Source organism: Liolophura sinensis, chromosome 9 (genome assembly GCF_032854445.1).
Source record: "Liolophura sinensis isolate JHLJ2023 chromosome 9, CUHK_Ljap_v2, whole genome shotgun sequence".
NCBI lineage: Eukaryota > Metazoa > Mollusca > Polyplacophora > Chitonida > Chitonidae > Liolophura > Liolophura sinensis.
In genome coordinates this window covers 20394552-20409804 of record NC_088303.1, presented here as the reverse complement: position 1 = coordinate 20409804, position 15253 = coordinate 20394552, and the positions used below count along the sequence as shown (strand labels likewise).

The 15253-nt window shown below is 40.9% G+C and overlaps 1 protein-coding gene across 1 annotated transcript; it reads right to left on the bottom strand.

Moving 5' to 3' along the window:
- Positions 1-5546: 5546 nt before the first annotated feature.
- LOC135475683 (BTB/POZ domain-containing protein KCTD1-like) lies at positions 5547-14366 on the bottom strand. The gene is made up of 2 exons (XM_064755613.1): positions 14194-14366; positions 5547-6799 (listed from the first exon to the last, which is right to left on the bottom strand). The coding sequence occupies exons 1-2, from the start codon at positions 14364-14366 to the stop codon at positions 6208-6210; spliced, it is 765 nt and encodes a 254-aa protein (XP_064611683.1). The 3' UTR covers positions 5547-6207.
- Between the last annotated feature and the right edge of the window lie 887 nt (positions 14367-15253).

Sequence of the window (15253 nt, the reverse complement as noted above, 5' to 3'; positions counted from 1 at the left end):
CCATATGTCTGAGGTTTTTGGTGATTTAAATTGCCCATATGTCTGAGGTTTCTGGTGGTTTAAATTCCCCATATGCCCCAGGTTTCTGGTGGTTTAAATTCTCCATATGTCTGAGGTTTCTGATGGTTTAAAATGCCCATATGTCTGAGGTTTCTGGTGGTTTAAATTCCCATATGTCTGAGGTTTCTGGTGGTTTAAATTGCCCATATGTCTGAAGTTTCTGGTGGTTTAAATTCTCCATATGTCTGAGGTTTCTGGTGGTTTAAATTCTCCATATGTATGGGGTTTCTGGTGGTTTAATTTCTCTATATGCCTGAGGTTTCTGATCGTTTAAATTGCCCATATGTCCGAGGTTTCTGGTGGTTTAAAATGCCCATGTGTCTGAGATATATGATAGTTTAAAATCTTCACCTACCCGAGGTTTCCGGTGGTTTAAAATCCCTATATATGTACGATTTCTTATAGTTTAAAATCCCCATGTGTCTGAAGTTTCGAACGGTTTAAAAGCCCCATGTGTCTGAAGTTTTGAATCGTGTACAAATCCAGTATTATACCTCATACTCTTTTACATGTGTTTTAAGTTGATGTAATTCTGATTGTTCATAGTTTAAATGTATCCTATGTCCGAGGTTCTTGATTGCTTGTACATGTTGTTCACATCTATATATGAAGTATCTGATTGTTCATAGTTTAAATGTATCCTATGTCCGAGGTTCTGGATTGCTTGTACATGTTGTTCACATCTATATTTGAAGTATCTGATTGTTCATAGTTTAAATGTATCCTATGTCCGAGGTTCTGGATTGCTTGTACATGTTGTTCACATCTATATTTGAAGTATCTGATTGTTCATAGTTCAAATGTATATCTAAGGTATCTAACTGTATATAGATCCATATTTCATTCATATCTGAAGTAGCGTATCAGAATTGTTTCTATTTTAAGTTCAAATGTATAGCCTACCTATGAGGTCTCCGAATTTGTGTAGTATAATGTACATGTATATGAAAGGTCTCTCATGAGTCGAATTTGAGATATAAGAGTTTTCTGTTTACATTTCACATACATATAAGGTTTTCAACGAATCACGTTTCACACATGGGTTTGTCTGATATTTGATTTATGAGAATTTAGTTGATTGTATTGTGTAATTAATAATGATTTTCACTTCACTTGGTTTCAATCGGTCGATAAATTACGGGTCTAACCAAACAAGGCTGTAGGCCGCCATAATATGGCCAAAATGGTGACGTAATGCCGTCTGCACGTGTCTTTTCTTACGCCTGTCCGAGCTTTGTGTAGACACTGCTTACAGGGAAGTGTTTCGTTTTCCAGGATACTGAAAAACCTTTTCCTAACTTTACCTCAAGCGTTGGAGGACTGAGCGCGTAGCACTCATCAAGCATTTTATATGGCACTTTATGTGTTATCACTTGTGAGGGCATGACGCCATAATGTCAGCATCTACTCAATAATTTTGAACAATTCTCTCTTGTTTAAAAAAAATGGAGCATTTTTTTCTTCGTCCAGATTTATAACACCATTTAATTAAGCTTTTCAGTCTTACTGTCGAGAACTAAATCCTGATCTGATTTAGGTTATAGTACATTGTTGGCTGCTCACGACTGCTACTATGTATCTCATAGTAAATCATTTTTAAATCTGAATTTTTTAAAGTTATTTGCGTTATTCACAAAAACACCAACACTCTTTAACACTGAACATGCGTGTATATCTCTGTATACCAAGGAGATCCAATGCCTAGCCCCTGGGGGAGTTATTTTGAAGAGGAAAGAGGAAAACGCTGTGCCCAGGGGCATTTACGGGCACCCATCAGATTCATCTAACCGTATCTTCTCATCTAAGCCAGAGACCTCTCCTTGTATATACAGTAAATGTATAATGTCATATGTTTTAAATTTTTCTATCTAATTTACCTTCCCTGTCGCTTGTCTATTACCAACTCTGGTGCTGACAAATTACTGGCAGCAAGGGCCGCCTCAACTCCTACCTGCGGCTATACAGCCATTACAATTGTGCATATATAGATAATATACCATCCCCTCTCAAGGCGAATCCCCCTGTAGAATACTATACAGCCGTAAATATCACCCACGTATTGACAATTAAAATGGTTGCTTGACAAAGAGAAAAAATACGGGGATGTCACCTTGTATATAGGGATTGGAAACCTGACTCAGTAAATCGACACAGTGATCACAAACCGCGATGTTGAGGTCAATTCCAGAATTATAAATGATGCCACCGGGCTATATCTCGTTTGACCAGGGGCGAAAACGTTACTATTGACTAAGCGAGACGGAATATGCCTCCATTCATTTAAAGAAGAAAGAAAGGAAGTTATAGTACAAAGGGGTCGTAATAGTTATGTGTTTAGATTACAATGTTAATCAGATCTAAACGTTCCGGCAGGCATCATGCAAATGTACTTTGTCACGTGCGTGCCTCGTGTGGCGGTAATATGTGCTAGGGTTTACATTACCAGCATACGTCGTCACACTTCCGGAATGTGTGAAGAAAAATATAAATAAAATAATAATAGTAATAAGGATTAATAATGAAAAAACGCTAAGAAAAAGGCTCTAGATTTATCATCCATGTTTAAAAAATGGTCTATTTTCCTACACTCCGCAAAGCTGAATTTTTTTTTTATAAAAATATCGAATTCCACTGACTGAACGGCACAGAAACTTGCGTTTTAACATGCACGATTCAAGTCGTCTGTTAAGCCCATCTGTTACCAGCAGACAACCTTACGCGTGCACACTGTGCAATACGTGTACATTTAAAGCTGTGCAGAGTATTGGACTCCACGTTCACATTTACATGTGTATTGTATATAAAAGATAAAGTTGTACAGAGTGTACAACGCAATAAACGCAATTACAGGTGTACTGTATGGAGGACAAAGTGTACAGAATTGAAGCCATGCAACGTGGACAAGGCAATAAATGATAGAATAGGTGCAGTGCATGAAGGACAAATGTGGAAAGCTGTATACAATGTGGACAACACAATAAACGCAGTTACAGGTCTACCGTATGAACGACAAAGCGTACAGATTTCAAGCCGTGCAACGTGGGGCAAGGCAATAAGTGATAGAATAGGTGCAGCGCACACGAAAGACGAGTGTGTAAAGCTAAATACAGTGTGGACAACACAATAAACATTATTACAGGTGTACTGCATGAACGACAAAGCGCACAGAATTCAAGCAGTGCAGCGTGGTGAAGGCAATAAATGATAGAATAGGTCAGTATATGAAGGACAAAATGTGCAAATCTGTATACAGTGTGGACAACACGCTAGGTACGATGCAGATAAAAGGGGGCACACATGGATCAGTGAGTGAAGTGTTGGATTAACCACAAAGTGCACAAAGTGCGAACTCAGTCCCGGGCTTGGAGGCGAAATTTCCAGTTTACTCCCTTCTGACTGTTCGTGGAGACTGGTGTCATTGAGCGGTCGACGGTATCCGTTGGTTCGTTAATCGTTCGTATGTAAAAACGTAATGTGTACAATGATAGGTAAACTGTATAAAATGATGAGACATGTAAAACTAATGGCTGCACCACATGGATAAGATGCAACGGACCACGCATGCGTGATAACGGCTATACGGTGAGAACAAGAAAGTGTGTACATAATAGCAGTACCGTGCAAACAACGACCGACCAGACATTATGTATTGTGCAAACGATCACACGTGTACATAACAGCTTTATTGTGTAAACGACCAGGCGTGTACATAACATAAGGAATTATGTAAACGACCAGACGTGTACATAACAGCTGTATTGTATAACCTATCAGGTAAGAACAGCTGTATTGTGTGATCGACCTGACATGGACAAAACAGTTGTATAGTGAACAGCCAGATGTGTACATAACAGCTGTACCGTGCAAACGACCAGACGTGTACTTAACAGCAGGAATTGTGTAAACGACAAGACGTGTACATAACAGTTGTATTGTGTGAGCGACCAGACGTGTACATAACAGCTGTATTGTGTAAACTACCAGATGGGTACATAACAGCGGGAATTGTTTAAACGACCAGACGTGTACATAATAGATGTATTGTGTGAGCGATCAGACGTGTACAGAACAGCTGGATTATGTGAACGACCAGACGTGTACAAAAAAGCAGGAATCGTGTACACGATCAGACGTGTACAGAACAGCTGCATTGTGTGAACGACCAGACGTGTACATAACAGCTGTATTATGTGATTGACCTGACATGGACAAAAACAGTTGTATAGTGAACAACCCGATGTGTACATAACAGCTGTATTGTGTGAACGACCAGACGTGTACATAACAGCTATATTGTGTGAGCGACCAGACGTGTACATAACAGCTGTATTATGTGATCGATCGTGTACACAGGTGTATTGCGTAATCGACCAGACCTTGGTGGTGTATTGTGTGATCGACAAGACATGGACAAGAACCGCTGTATTGTGTGATCGACCAGACAAGAACAGCTGTATAGTGTGATCGACCAGACAGTAAGAGCTGTATTGTGTGATCGATCATACATGGGACAAAAATAGATGTATTGTGTGAACAACCAGACGTGTACATAACAGCTGTATTGTGTCATCGACCAGACATGGACAAGAACAGCTGTATTGTGTCATCGACCAGACATAGCCGAGAACAGCTGTAAGGTGTGGACGATTTACTGAAGTAAAATCCAAGCCAAAACCATAAACAAATAATTTCAGATTGAGATATTTTATTCTATTTATATTATACAATTATATATACATAATAGATAATTATCAAAATGGGACTATGCTTTTTTCCAGAGAAAAACGATTCTCACAGAAAAGGGAGTAAAATAATTCATAACTTTTCTGAACGAACAAACTGATGAAACTGGTCTTTTAAAACAGCAGCTTTTGAAGCTTACCATTTGGCACTCGTTTTAATCCGAACCGATTAGAACAAGACTAACAAGCCTTGTCGGGTGGCTACAATACCCCTCGGCTAATATCACTGGATTTACAGGTGAAGCAACTTACCTTCTGAAAACTTTATTTCTTTAGCTCAAGACAGTTCTGTTTGATTTTCACAGCGAGAGAGCCTGTGACGTGCTCTCACGCTCGAGTTTCGAGTTCAACCTCTTTTGTCGCTGAAGGTAAAAAATGTCCTCCTGCATGGATAATGTGACCTGTGAGAAATGTTAAGCAACTATTTTTGATTACACACATCATAACACAGACCTCTTCAGAAATTTGGAGATTTGAGCATTTGTGAACTTATGAAATTCTTGAACTTCTGGGCCCGGTTTCACGAGGCACTCTTAACGTTACGTTCGCTTAACTACGTCGTCATGGTAGTTGCGAACTCGTAACGTCAAGAAAGCTTCCTGAAAATGGGTCCAGGTGATCAGTAAATTAATGTCACCAAAAGTTACCCAACATTTCTGATAAGTCATGTGATGCAGCAGGACATTTTACAACTGAGGAGTTCGATCTCAAAACTCCACTCTTCTTGTACATACACACGCCCACCAGCCAAGAGAATGCCTTCACAATGACACAGGGTAAGTCTAACCGCGCTACACAAAATGCCTATAGACATAGTGGATACATGGCTCAGATATGGTCCAGAGTAGAACGTCTGGTTATCATACACAAACACACAGTCTTAGATAAGGTAAATAAAGCAGATTCTTCATTCAGAGTTAACAATCTCAACAATATAGTAACACACTCCCCTCACATTACTTTCTTGAAAACCTTAAACTCCTGTAATTATAATTTATTCACAATAATATGGCTTTCAGATGCTTGGCAGTCGAAAAAAATATTAGCATGGCTTTAGGGCCACCTTTGACCATAACAATGGGATCTGATGGGCAACATAGACATACTCATAAAACACATGTACCTATAGGCCTACAGATCTAACGCCCAAAGTAATATATTCGGATATTCGGGTTATAACTGTCGACTATTTGCTTACCGGGGATGGCGTCTGACAGAATGAATAGTTTTATTTAATTTCTTTTTATTCATTTACCGTACTCAGACACCAAAACTCCTTGCGTGTAGGCGGAAAAGCACATCATACACATTACTGTTAAACAAACAACTGGGTTCAATTTTGCCAAATCAGGTACCTGTAGGAACAAAGATACGTATTGCAGTTTGTTGATTTGTGGTTGATGAGTTACGATGTTGGGTTACGACTGAAGAGATATTCACTGAACTGCTGACCCTCCACACCTCCGCCCGTGGAGGCAATAACACTGAAGCCGTGATTAAGTAACCTCTGCAACACTTGCACAGAGTTCAGCTGACAAAAGCCGTTCAGCGGAAATCTAATCACGAAGCGATTGTCCATATTCCAGCCAGAGTTTCGTGAATCCATGAGAGCTGAGTTCAGTTCCGGAAACACTTCCTCCAGAAGGTGCCTGTCGGCGCTGAGCGAGATTCGCTCTCCAAGATCCGGACTTATGCTGACGGCCACACAATCGCAGTGCTGAATGGCATGACTTCCCGCCTCTTTCTTGATTGTTTTACACTTGCGGAGAGTGTCCATTTCCCTTATCAAGGAGGTGATGTCGTAATATTTGGCCTCCTCGTACAACTGATCGAAGTCTTTGAAGCTGTCCGAGAGAACTAACTTTCCTGACCTTAGGTAGTTGAGGATGTGCCTGAACATCTTGCCGTCTCGATCAATGAAGTAATGCTGTTTGAGACTGTCAAGGACAATAGGAATGCTGCCATTGAACATCCGTCCAAGTTTAGACTCCGGGAACCTGAAATTTAAACCAAAGTTGGTTTGAGACAATCTTAAAAACATTGATTAAGTTGACCTAGGGGGGAAAGCCATTTCCATTTACCGCGTTGGCCTGGGGCTGGGGTAGCCTATCCGGTAGATTGTCGGCCCCGGGCCTTGAGCATTAATGGTCGCCTTGTACTCCGCTAAGCCCTGCCCTCTCCGCACCCCTCCGAGCCATCTATTCCACAAACACTGGGGATTTGGCAAAGGAAAAAAAATTCTGAGAATATTTGTGTCGACCGGCAATAGGCCCAAAGCGGTGGCAAAGTTCATTTCAAAGACGGCTGTATTTTTTCCCTCTCTGATGGCTTTTGTATGCGGGCACTCTTATTTAATTATGCTAATTCCTGGCATCATGGCCCGGGGGACGGGATCAAAGGCAGAGTATCGATCCTCACCGGAGGCAAAGTTGCCGCCAAGATTTGAGTATATCAATTTCACGGCGCTTCCCAAGACGGTGCATTGACACGACTCTTTGACAGCGCCCAAACTACATTTAATCGCATAAGATGGAAGACTCTTCTTTGTGGCCAGGGGCTAACTAAGTAAATTAAAACATAAAACGCAAGGTCTCGACTCCATTAGCCGAATAATGATTGTTTCCTAGGTACAAATACAGCACAAGGAATAGAGGGGAATTCAATAGATTGTATTGCCTTGTGTTATATAGTTATATGAGCTGAGGAACTTCTCTTGAAAACTCGACCCCAGAAGCTCCCTCCCCTCTCCCCTTCCCTCCCCTCTCACCTCCCCTCCCCGCCAAGATGGTTTAATACTGACAGACATATTTTTGTCTGTGCGCATGAAATGTTAATACTTCCTCGCGGTCATTTATTCCAACAAATCTGATGTGTGCGACTCGGTCCCACTAGCGGCTTTCAACCGTAAGAAAAGAAGACAACCTCGGGGTGGAAGAAAAAGAGGATTGTAATTATATGGCGTGTACCCCGAGGTCCTGCTCTAGATATTTACGCAGAAGAGTTCTGCTTAGAGTCGAGCTGACTGCCTACTGTACTGTTTGCCTTTGAGGCTTGCCAACGCCACCGAAGCCTTGGAACGCCTCTTGCCGTTTTTATGCGCTCCGAGGTTAGACTTGATAGCGGTCGGCGTAATACCTTTGATGAGGATGGACTCGACCGGGTTAAACCCTAGCGTGTAAGATGTGATTTCAATAAATATTTCACGTGGCCAGAAAACAACTCCCTCCATTAACACTAATGCTTGGCGATTGGGAAAGTGGTTCGCGAACTTGATCTCTTGGTTTGATATCACTGGTCTTTCCAACCAGATACACTCAATTGGCATTAATATTAATTTGGATTGATCCCCAATAGGCTACAGCAGAGTGTATCTTCCTTTGTTTTCTTGTTAACTGACTTGCAAGATCAGTGCCTAATCGCCTAATATTCCCACCAGGTGTCGCTACCACTCACCCCATTAAAATAGACTACTGACTGTCCACCTATTTCGCCTCTTTGTCAAGGCTACCACAATACGTTTTCATACCTTCTAGCTATAGAAAAAAAACAGCCGTTTTTCCCAATCGCCATAGAGTGTCCATATGAAAGGATTGCTTGCATCCATTCTTTAAATCCCTTCTTTTCTGATAACAAACAATCTGCCCTAATACGATACTGGCGAGAGAGGCAGTCATGTCCAGATCACAGATTTAAGCATGTTATATAAAACGTTAGTAAATTTTTCAGTCTGGCCGCCACTCTAGAGGCAGGAATACAGATTACAAGGATACATAGAGCTTAAGGCTAGTGAAGTCTAATTCACCAGCAGGACAGAAAGTCCACGTCATCACTAATCCCATTTATCATTAAGGTGGTATATGAACATAATCACAACCTATATGTATCTGCTCTAGACATAAACTATCGTAGTTTCAAAGACAAACCGTTCGCTTGTCATTGCCATCTACACATACATCGGTCACTTTCCACAAGGCAGCAGTAATGCTACTGACATAGACAAAGGCTATGTTGGGAAAAGGAGTTGGACAATACACATTACTATCCTACAAACAACTGTCAGTTCTAAAAGTACCGGATACATAACAGTCAAAACCAGGGACATAGATAACTGCTATATCTCGACAGTTGGACAATAGACATAACTATCCTACAAGCAAATGTATTTTCCAAAAAGATAGACAACAGTCAAAACTAGCCACATAGACCCAGTCATATCCAGGCAGATGAACAACGTACGTTATTTACTATCGTATAAGCAACGGTCATTTCCAAAAGGATAGACAACAGTCAAAACCAGCGACATATGTAACTGTTATATCCAGACAGATTAGCAACAGAATTATTATCCTACAAGCAAAAAACCAAAACCAACGACACAGGCCCCTAATACAGCCAGAGCAATAGACAACAGTCCTAACCACCCACACATAACCACCCTCATAACCGCCGCTATTTCAATAGGCAGCTGTCACGACTGACAACTATCATATCTAGAGCCACGCATCTGGCATTGCTAGCTATCAAAAAACATCCTTCACTTTCATGAGGATAGACAATAGTTATTAACATCCAATCAGATAAGCAGCGACCATGGTTAAAGTTAACTGTAACTATAGACATACAACGTTCATTTCAGCAGACAGAAAGGTATACTTCCGGACAATCAGACAACTATCATATAGTTAGCTTCTCATGCCTACCAGTCACACAGTGTAGCCGTCATTAGCAATGATACAATGAAGCGGCCATTAAAAGGATAAAAGGTAAAATTCATTACCAAAGGTTCAAGGTAACTGCCATATAGATACAAGAAAGCGATCACTAGCAAATGCAAAAGGTAACTGTCATATGCAAAGGTACCGACCAATGCCAAAGTAACTGGCACTACCAAAGATTCAAGGTAACTGGCATAAGTAAAGGTACCGACCAATGCCATGGTAAATGGCACTATCAAAGATTCAAGGTAACTGGCACAAGCAAAACCACGGACCAATGCCAAGGTAACTGGCACAACCAAAGATTCAAGGTGACTTGCATAAGTAAATTTACGGACCACTGCCAAGGTAACTAGCATTAGAAAAGGAACCTACCAGTGCGAAGGTAACAGGCATAAGCAAAGATTCAGGGTAAATGGGATACGTAAAGGTACCCATCACTGCCAGGGTAACTAGCATTAGCAAAGGTACCGACCAATGCCAAGGTAACTGGCATAAGCAAAGATTCAAGGTAAATGGCATACGCAAAGGTACCCACCAATGCCAAGGTAACTGACATAACCAAAGGTACCGACCAATGTCAAGGTAATTGACATTAGCAAAGGAACCGACCAATGCCGAGGTAACTTTCATTAGCAAAAGTTCTGGCCAATGCCAAGGTAACTGGCATAAGCAAAGATTCAATGTAAATGGCATACCCAAAGGCACCCACCAATGCCAAGGTAACTAGCGTCAGCAAAGGTACCCACCAATGCCAAGGTAACTGGCATTAGCACAGGTACCCACCAATGCCAAGGTAACTTTCATTAGCAAAGGTACCGACCTATGCCAAGGCAACTGGCATTAGCAAACGTACCGACTAATACCAAGGTAACTGACATTAGCAAGGGAACTGACCAATGCCAAGGTAACTAGCATTAGCAAAGGTATCGACTAATACCAAGGTAACTGGCATAAGCAAAGGAATCGACCGATGCCAAGGTAACTAACATTAGCAAACGTATCGACCAATGCCGAGGTAACTGGTATTGGAAAAAATACACGGTAGTCGCCATTATCTGTCAACACCAGATATACACAGTATAGCAGCCATTAGAAAAGATGCAGGGTTACCAGATATACACGGTAGCTGCGAATAGCCGAAACAGCGGCCAATACCAAGGTAACTGGTATTGCTAACAATACATGGTAACAGCCATTAGAAAAGCTGCAGCCTTACTTACATTACCAGATAACCAAACATACGACAAAATCCAAGAATTTCTTTACCAAGAATAAAGGTCGCTGCCCTTTAGTAAAGTTACTAGGTAGCTGCAAACCCATGTTTACCAGAGTAATAGGTTAACTCTGATTACCGCTGGAACTGGGAAACCCTCATCTCGAAACTGACAACGTAACGTCCATCAATAGGATCAAAAAAAGGAACACATAATTTCTGCAGTAATAGGCTAACTCTGATTTCCAATAAGAAAGAGAAAATCACCATGAGTGAGACAAAATCAATCTGTGGTCTTGAATAAAATGACTCAAAGAATTAAGGAATAGACTTATAATTATCACTTTTAACCACAGCCAATCAAACAAAGGATACAAGAATATGGCTATTATCAGACTGGACGTTGCTACTGCCATTACTGATAACTGTTGCTTCTACACTTATAGGACAAAAGATGTCAATAACATTATTATTTAGTTTGGTTTGTGAATCGCAGTATGCCGACTTAAACACACAGGGATTCCACAAACCCAGTTTGTGACTTTTGCATTACTTCAAATTGAAGCAACCTTACCGAACACTGACTAGATATATTAACTTATACGATATTACAGTAAACTGTAGGGTTCTAAAGTAAGTGTGAAAATCATCACTCAAAACTTGCTGTGTGGAATGGGATACTATCGTTAGAACATGACGAACATGAAGCGAAAGGGAATAGAACAGAGTTTGATACCGATACTGGCAGAGCGATACGCGGAGAAGCCAAAAACCTAATACGACTCCGACAATATATATTCATCATGTATAAAAAAGAACGCAATTCCTGCCATTCAAGTTTTAAAAATTCCCATCAGGTAATTTTAATTTTCGGTTTTTAGCATGGTTTTTTATCAGTTCTGACATTTTTGGATAAAATTAATCATCTGAGTGAGACGTGGGAAGAGGTTTCACTTTTTGTCAATTTCTTGGATGTATAGAGCTCAAATAAATGTCGGTTATAGTCACAGGGATTTTCAGCAACTGAGTTTCCGGCAACACTCGATATAAATCGATCTCCTCCCTCCCCCTCCATTTTCCGTCCTCAATACAATAGGTGAGCCGTCTCTGATACCACCTGTGTATTTAGCAGACGTGTTTCACAACGTAAAAAGGAAGAAACAAGGCGTGCTGTAATGGAGAATGTACTGTTGAGATACATTATTGGAAAACATTTTCTGTTAGAGAAATGGGAGTGACCGGGGTATAGAAAGGAAGAGACCCGCATCCGCTATAGGTGTGATAAGTACATCAAAGAAAGAGAGAAACAGAAGTAATATAACGCGAAAATAGAACGGGTAGGTGTCACAGGTATAGTAAATTGATGAGTGGTATATTTGGTGAAGAACAAAAAGGTGTAACAAGGACATTCAAAGACTAGATGGTAAAGAACAAACAGATGCCACAGAGACATTTAAGATATGAAGGGGATAGCAGAACAAACATGTGTCACAGAGACATTTAAGATATGAAGGTGATAGCAGAAGAAACAGATGCCACAGAGACATTTGAGATATGAAGGGGATTGCAGGACAAACAGGTGCCACAGGGATGTTCAAAAGATATGGATATGAGGGATATGTAGTAGAGAACAAACTGGTGTAACAGGGACATTAAAAAAGTCGAGACCCTGTTTTTTGTAGAACAAGCACGTATCAAAGAGACATTCATAGGATTAGAGGGGTATGTGGTAAAGAACAAACAGCTTTATAATAAATAACTATAATGATAAATATACTTTCACATAATACTCAAGAGTACATATAAATTAGCCGGCCTACATTTTTGAGTTCTGAAAAAATTGCTTAAATTCGGACCATAGTCAAAAGTGTTATATGTGACAAGCAATTTATAGTTCATACCTACAGATTATACATTCCAGCAAAACTGTATCATGACCGGAGAGAAGATCTGGCTTTTAATGACTCTATTAGAAATGGTATCCACAGCGTAAAGTCTGTAAAAAAATTGCCTATAGGTATGCCAATTGATCATTTAAAGTATAATGCAGACCACTGTGACTTTCTCGAATACTTTCGTAACCATACCACGATGTCAAAGGCAGATTTAAATTTGGCCCTCCAAACTATACAAGAAAGTAACCAAACAATGGCATCATTTTGGAATTTAATCTGTCATTGAAAAGAAACGGATTTAGCCTTATTACTCTCTAATAATTTGGTGTTAATACTAAACGACAAAAGCAGTACACTTTCTAATTATTGAAATAAACAGTATTTATACATAAGGGAAAGGAAACAAACCAAAGAGTCTGAGTCATGATATAAACAGTCTTATATTTCAGACACTTTGTTAGTGTCGTGAATGATCTGGAACAATAAGTAGGGTGGATAGTACATGCTTATATTAAAATATGACGGATACAAGAATTAAAACCCATCGTATGGATGTAAAGTCCAGTGAGGAAGTCACCCTGAGCTGGACTTGAACTCGCAGCGACGGCATTGGTGAGAGGCTATTGGGTCACTTTGCTGCGCTGGTTCGTTAACTGCCTCGGTCGCGGAGGCCCCAAGTATATGCATAAGTCGAATGAAAGACCATTAAACACTGTTGAGGAAGGTCATCTCATTTATATTTTTAGAATTTTTTTTCGAACCTAGTAACCTGCATTTGGATTCTACGGTGGCCTTTTCTGGCCATAACTGGAGAGAGTGACATCACATAAGGTTTACTCCGTCGGTAGAGTTCTTAAAATATATCGAAATATTTTTCTGGAAAATGTTAAATGGTCTATCGTACGATGTACACTTTATGGTGGTGTTTTCGTTGCCTTTAATGTGGCTGAAGAGCCATATTCTTTACGGCAACCACAGCCCAAGTTGATTGTATAACTGACATGTCTTTCAGTTGTGTTTTGGTAGTTACAAGCCTATACAGTCGATTCGTGGAATATGCTAGGCCTCGCCCAGTACGGGCAAAACTGATCCCACAAATGAAACAGTAATGGCTATCAAACTCCAATCCACACGAAAGTGATGAAATACATACAGATAAGATGGAGATATCTAGAGTGCCTTCAAAACCACGCGTTTGTGATCATTAGAACAATGACGAAAAAGACACAAGAAATGTGGAATGGAACCTTTGTGAGTGTCACTAAATTCGAAACCAGCATTCAGTAAATCGGACGGTCGACGTTTGTACTAGGAAGGGTCTTTATACGCCATATGTATTGAACAGGGCAGAGACGACGAGCGAGATAGAGAACAAGTTGTGAAGGTATAAAGATAAAAGATGTAATCAACCAGATAGGGCTGACCACTGAAATCGACGAGGTCGAATGTAAAATAACAAATGTAAAAATAAAAGTAATTTAACATAAATGTGAAGTCTAAATATAGATATTATTTGTTCATATATTTGTATATAGAAATGTAGCCCAAAGTGAAAGCTCTCTCACCTCGTTAAGGTCTCCAGCGATGACGTATAGATGACTCCGCCCACGTCGATATGGACCGGGGCAGTGTAGCGGGTGGGTGTGGCCGGACAGGGCACCCCGGAGATCTTCGCGGCCGTGTGCCCGTTGTGGGTGCTGAGTGGGGACGGGGATGAGGAGTTCATGGGGGATGACATGACGCCCGGTGAGCGGTGGCACGGGTGGACCCTCGTCTCCAGCCGGTATGTCGTCAGCCTGTAAGGTGTTAAAGCCCAGGAGTGCTCCACGGTTCGATGGACTGTGGTAAGACACTCGGCGGTGGTGGTAACTTGGGCTGGCTCACTGCTTGGGCTGGCCCGGGGGAGAGCGCGACGTTTCCTGGCGCACGTCAGCGCGTGGTTTGCCGTTCACCTAGCCGCCCTCTTGAAGGCAAAAGGGAAAGCTGCTTAAATGACTCGATATTTCTCTTCGCCTCCAGCTAAAAAACCCTTGAATAGAGAAAGGATGAGCGGATATGAAAGTAATGCCGGAGGTTACACAGCGAGAGACGCATAATAAAACATAAGATATGGACAAAGGCCTTGCTGGCATATCTATACGAAAACAGCCAGTGATAGACACAAAAGGCGAAAGGGATGTAAAGTGCCTTGTGCATTTATAGATATTAAAGGATATGTATTGAAGCAGTGCGCCGCTAGTGAGAGAGTGGCACTGTCATACATAAAGAGTTAGCAGGGCATTCATAATACATATACCGGAGCGGAGCCAGAAGAAATGCCCCAAACCATGAATTGTATATCCGGTGAAGATGAATCTTATCTGTGCAACTTTACAGAGGCCAACAGCCTTATGAACCCTTCTGAACGAGAAGACTTTCCCTGGGAAACTTATACCACAAAGTCTCAAACCTTAATCGAAAGAGATGCTATTGGCAGTTGTTCTGTTAGAATATAGGAGACCGTAAAACGGAAATCGTTCGTGAACTGTAGCTTGCTAAGCCATATATATTCCATATGGAGAACTGCAGAAAATAATAGTTAGACTGATTGATCGACTGAATCTAGTGGTAGTATAGAAGCAGCAT

Coding starts and splice junctions, on each gene's coding strand:
- LOC135475683 (XM_064755613.1), bottom strand. CDS start 14,366: ATGTCATCCCCCATGAACTCCTCATCCCCGTCCCCACTCAGCACCCAC. Junction 6,800..14,193: donor TCGCTGGAGACCTTAACGAG/GTGAGAGAGCTT, acceptor TTTAAATTTCAG/GTTCCCGGAGTCTAAACTTG.